Source organism: Bufo gargarizans, chromosome 1 (genome assembly GCF_014858855.1).
Source record: "Bufo gargarizans isolate SCDJY-AF-19 chromosome 1, ASM1485885v1, whole genome shotgun sequence".
NCBI classification, from domain to species: Eukaryota; Metazoa; Chordata; class Amphibia; order Anura; family Bufonidae; genus Bufo; species Bufo gargarizans.
In genome coordinates this window covers 754,801,695-754,807,694 of record NC_058080.1, presented here as the reverse complement: position 1 = coordinate 754,807,694, position 6,000 = coordinate 754,801,695, and the positions used below count along the sequence as shown (strand labels likewise).

The 6,000-nt window shown below is 40.9% G+C and overlaps 1 protein-coding gene across 2 annotated transcripts in view; it reads right to left on the bottom strand.

The window, feature by feature from the left end:
* IL31RA (interleukin 31 receptor A) overlaps positions 1-6,000 on the bottom strand; it is a 32,545-nt gene that overhangs the window by 1,235 nt on the left and 25,310 nt on the right. For both annotated transcript variants that reach the window (XM_044293540.1, XM_044293547.1), the window contains exons 13-15: positions 3,577-3,717; positions 482-575; positions 256-334 (exon numbers count right to left, since the gene is read on the bottom strand). In XM_044293540.1, the coding sequence (XP_044149475.1) occupies positions 256-334; positions 482-575; positions 3,577-3,717 (314 nt within the window). The remainder of the gene's footprint in view (positions 1-255; positions 335-481; positions 576-3,576; positions 3,718-6,000) is intronic.

Here is a 6,000-nt window from a genome sequence, read left to right as displayed (position 1 = left end):
AGCCATACAATCAACCCAAAAACTGTGCTAAAGGACTAGTAATGTATCCAAACTGTCTCCAAGACCTACATTTACTGCAGATGCAAATAATAACAGCAAGTGCTCTTCCTTCAGCCGCCACTAGGGGGAGATCACTGCCACTGAGTCCAATAGTAGCTCTATAAATGTGCAGTGAGCGCCCTCTAGTGGTGGATTCTTTAAAAATGCCCAGGCTATAATTACTATCCACCTAACGACACAAAGGACCATAAATACCTGCACCCAGTCTGACGGCCATTCCGAGATGCTGCTGTTTGATGGGTCAGGGACATTTGGCCAAAAGAGATTCTTGATCCTGCAAAATAAAAGACGATATTGTGCGTCACGTGATGAATATTCAATATTCTTTATGATGTTTTTGATGCCAATTAAAATCTCCATTTCAATTCCGACGCTTATAGTAAAGATTAGGTATGATGTGTAGCTTCAGGGGGTCACGTACTTCTCTCTCTTCTGTTTATATGCAATTCCAAGGACTAATATCAGCAGCAGACATGCCCCCAGCGCTCCGGCCACCGCTCCCGTATAGTCAGTGCCTGGATAGGAAATAGACACAGGATGTATTCACACATGGCAGGTTTATAGAAATCCATGCACCTGCGGCAGTAACAACCAAGTCAGTCACACAAAATCCTGCAATAAATCTGCAGTGTGTGAATTCACCCCAAGAAATCAGTATCCAAGATAAGAGGGTTCAGTTTAACTGTGGGTTTTTTTTTTTACATTATATCCATCATTCTGTGCAGATGTATTTCCTAATATTTGTTTATAGCGAAGATCGAGAATAACATTCTCTGCCTGCAGTCACCACTAGGATATGTGGCAGATATGTGTATCTACATACAGTATTCTCCTGAGCTCCCCCTAGTGGTGGCTGTATATATCTGTATGTAGTAATCTCCTGAGCTCCCTCTAGTGGTGGCTGTATATATCTGTATGCAGTAATCTCCTGAGCTCCCTCTAGTGGTGGCTGTATATATCTGTATACAGTAATCTCCTGAGCTCCCTCTAGTGGTGGCTGTATATATCTGTATGTAGTAATCTCCTGAGCGCCATCTAGTGGTGGCTGTATACAGTAATCTCCTGAGCTCCCTCTAGTGGTGGCTGTATATATCTGTATGTAGTAATCTCCTAATTTCCCTCTAGTGGTGGCTGTATATATCTGTATGCAGTAATCTCCTGAGCTCCTTCTAGTGGTGGCTGTATATATCTGTATGCAGTAATCTCCTGAGCTCCATCTAGTGGTGGCTGTATATATCTGTATACAGTAATCTCCTGAGCTCCCTCTAGTGGTGGCTGTATATATCTGTATGCAGTAATCTCCTGAGCTCCCTCTAGTGGTGGCTGTATATATCTGTATGTAGTAATCTCCTGAGCTCCCTCTAGTGGTGGCTGTATATATCTGTATGTAGTAATCTCCTAATTTCCCTATAGTGGTGGCTGTATATATCTGTATGCAGTAATCTCCTGAGCTCCTTCTAGTGGTGGCTGTATATATCTGTATGCAGTAATCTCCTGAGCTCCATCTAGTGGTGGCTGTATATATCTGTATACAGTAATCTCCTGAGCTCCCTCTAGTGGTGGCTGTATATATCTGTATGCAGTAATCTCCTGAGCTCCCTCTAGTGGTGGCTGTATATATCTGCATGCAGTAATCTCCTGAGCTCCCTCTAGTGGTGGCTGTATATATCTGTATACAGTAATCTCCTGAGCTCCCACTAGTGGTGGCTGTATATATCTGTATGCAGTATTCGCATGAGTTCCCTCTAGTGCTGACTAATATATACAATATATATATATATATATATATATATATATATATATATATATATATATATATATATATATATATACACATATACATACACATACATATATATATATATATATATATATATATATATATATATATATATATATATATATATATATATGAAAAAATGGCGGCACTGACTGCAGACGGAGAAAATGGGTGCACGCTCCAGGGGAATCGACCTCTTACCCCAATTGATATATCCAGAAAAAGGACGGCACTCCGGTCTTGTAAAGGTGAAGTTATTCTTTAATCAACCATGCGGTACAACGTTTTGGCTCCAATACTGAGCCTTTCTCAAGAGAGGCTCAGTATTGGAGCCGAAACGTTGTACCGCATGGTTGATTAAAGAATAACTTCACCTTTACAAGACCGGAGTGCCGTCCTTTTTCTGGATATATATATATATATATAATTATTTTTTTTTTATACACAATCATGGGACTATGTCCCAGCGTTGTAGTTTGAGCTCTGTATCCAAAATACTGAGCTATCATTGCTACAAAAGTATATTACTCAATTAATCAGTGTAGAATTATGAATCGTTCGAGATTAGAAAACAGAATAAGTTCAAGGCCGCCACTACTTAAAGGGGTCATGTCACGACGCATATTCTACATTTTTCAAACCAGCATCTGACTCTGAATACTTTTGTATTTACGTGTAATTAAAATAATGAAATAAATATAAAAAATTCTAAAATAATTACATTTAATAAATATGAAAAATAATTACATTGTATTGAATAGTTTGCTGGTAATAAATTTTATCTGTATGGCGCCATGGTCGACGTGCTCAGTTTAAGGCCTCATGCACACGACCATTGTTTTGGTCAGCATCCGAACCGCAGTTTTTGCGGCATTCAATGGGGCCGCGAAAGAAGTGGACAGCACTCCGTTCCGTGGTCTGCAAAAAAAATATAACTTGTCCTATTCTTGTCCACTGTCGGTGCCGTTCCGCAAATTGCGGAATGCACACCGTCCGTGTTTTGCGGACTGTAAAACACACAACGGTCGTATGCATGTAGTCTAAGGCTACATTCACACGATCGTGGTCTTTTATGGATCTGCAAAACAACGAATACCGGCCCATGTGCGTTCCGCAATTTGTGGACTGCACATGCCACCGCTATTATAGAAATTGCCTATTCTTGTCCGCAATTGCAGAAATGAATTGCGGAATGGAACTACAGAAATGAATTGCGGAACAGATGTAGACTCCTTGACACGCTTGTGTTAACGTAGCCTAAATCTTCAACTGGCACCAGCCATATGTTTTGTTAGAAGCTGGGGCAGTTACAGGGAGAGAGCTGCAGCAGAAAGGACACATCCCCTCAACTGCCAGGCTGAAGATAATCTAGCAGGGCAACTGGAGCAGTGAATGTGGAGATCTCTGGACCCATGTGAGGTACAGGGCTGGTTCCAGCTTTGTTAAAAAGGTATTGTCATGGACTATATGATGTCCGATTTTCATTTTTTTGGCATTAATCATGGCAGAACTCTTTTAATAGAAAATTGCAGATATCACTGTCATAAAAGACAAATAATAAGCGCACTGAGGCTACTGATATAGGGGGATCATTTAGAAGCATTATCTGAGATGGTGTCTGAAATATCACTCCCCGAAGTCATCCTGTGGCCCTCAGTAGGCTTCGGCTGTCTCCATTGACCATACTACCCTGTAAAATGTGAGAATTGCTCAGGATTACATCTGACCGCACTTACTGTCTGCGAGTGTGTGGAACTGAATGAGGTTTCCGCTTTTGTTCCCGGCTCTGGTGCTCACTATAACGTAGGCGCTGTACAGGGTGTTTGGCCTCAGCGAGCGCAGCGAATGTTCATAGACGTCACTATTTACTGTAACCACTAGAAAAAGGGAGAGAAATGGAAAGAACTGTCACATCAGGGTCAAGAGCAACATGGCGGATGGCTCAAGCACAGTGGGTGAGAAACAATTATCTCCCATGCCTAAAGTATGCAAGACTGCAGCCAAAGACAAAGACAAAAAGGAGAAGGTGAGGACTGATGGTAAGCAACTGTTGGTGAGCGATTCCATCATAAGAGGTGTGAAGTTTGAGGAGAATGGTGTTGTGAGATGTCTCCCTGGTGCTACCGCTAGCAGGGATAGACGATGGATCCTTAATATTGTTAGGCAAGCAAAGCAGGAAAGGGAAGTGGATGTTATTCTCCATCTGGGGACAAACGATCTGGCTTGCAATGAGGTTTCAAAGGTGAAAGAAGCTTTTCACACACTTGGAAAGGATATACGGGAGGTTGCATCAACTGTTTCATTCTCTGCAGTTTTGCCTGTGCATAACCTTCAGCATGACAGGAAGATGCGCATTAAGGGATTCAATGTATGGCTTGGTGAATGGTGTCGGAACCAAGGGTTTGGCTTTGTGTCTCATGTTAGCTCTTGTTGGAATGGAAAAGAACTGTACAAGAAAGATGGTTTGCATCTTTCTCTCAAAGGAACGAATGTCCTCGGTGAACAGTTTCAAGTATTTGTTAAGGAGCATTTAAACTAGGAAAGGGGGGCAAAAGAGTGATAATCCAGCAGTCCGACTGCCCCCCGGAACAATGCCAGAAGATGCCAGTAGCACAAAGGTTAAGAAATGACAAGCTCAGATTCTTATCTACAAATGCTCGCAGTTTAGGGAATAAGATCAATGAACTTGAGGCTATAATGGCATCTGAGAATATAGATGTAGTGGCTGTTACTGAGACGTGGTTCAAGGGGAGTAATGACTGGGATATATCAATACCAGGATTCTCTCTATACAGGAAAGACAGAGAAGGCAAGAAGGGGGAGGGGTGGCCCTGTATGTGAAAGACAGCATAAAATCTAATTTGATACAAGTTAGTGAGAACAATTTGGAGTCAGTTTGGGTTACCTTGCAGCTTGATAATCATAAGGTAACTCGTGTAGGTGTGATGTATAGACCACCTAGCCAAGTCAAAGAATTAGATGATCTACTAGTTTAGGAAATAGCTAAAATGACATTGAAGGGGGAAGTTATCATTATGGGAGACTTCAATCTTCCTGATGTAAACTGGAAAACCAAAATAGCTAGTTCTGCCAGGAGTACAGATATTCTAAATTCCCTACTGGGATTATCTCTACAGCAAGTAGTTGAGGAGCCAACCCGGAAGGAGGCCATTTTAGATTTAGTATTCACAAATGGGAATTTGGTATCTGATATTACTGTAGGGGAAAGCTTGGGATCTAGTGATCACCAGTCAGTGTGGTTTACTATAAGTACAGTGACTGAGTCACACCACACAACAACAAAAGTTTTAGATTTTAGAAAAACTGACTTTTCTAAAATTAGATTAGTGGTACACGAGTCCCTATCAGACTGGAACAGTTTCATTGGAGTCCAGGAGAAATGGGACTACTTAAAAGTGGCACTATTGAAGGCAACAGAAAATTGCATTAGGCTTGTCAGTAAAAGCAAAAAAAGGAAAAGACCACTGTGGTACTCAGCAGAAGTGGCCAAAATCATTAAAAACAAAAAGATAGCATTTAGGAATTATAAAAAAAACTAAACGAGGATGACAGACAAATTTACAAGATTAGGCAGAGAGAGGCCAAACAAGTTATAAGAGCTTCTAAAGCACAGAAGCTCAGTCAGGGGGAAAAAAGGCAATAAGACATTCTTCAGATACATAAATGAAAAAAGGAAACTAAAACAAGGAATTACAAAATTAAAAACAAAAGAAGGAAGGTATATGGAAGAAGATAAAGAACAAGCTGACTGCCTCAATGAATACTTCTGTTCAGTTTTTACAAAGGAAAAGGACCTCAGTTAGGAAGGAAGACTAATGAATCTTTTGACGCATGTGTCTTTAGAGAGGAAGAGGTTCTAAGTCAACTGTCTAAAATTAATACAAATAAGTCACAGGGGCCGGATGGGATACACCCAAAGCTATTAAAAGAGCTCAGCGGTGAACTAGCAAAACCATTAACAGATTTATTTAACCAATCACTGGTAACAGGAGTCGTCCCAGAAGATTGGAAATTAGCAAATGTTGTGCCGATTCACAAGAAAGGTAGTAGGGAGGAATCGGGCAACTATAGGCCAGTAAGCCTGACATCAATAGTGGGGAAATTAATGGAAACCATACTTAAGGAGAGGATTGTGGAAC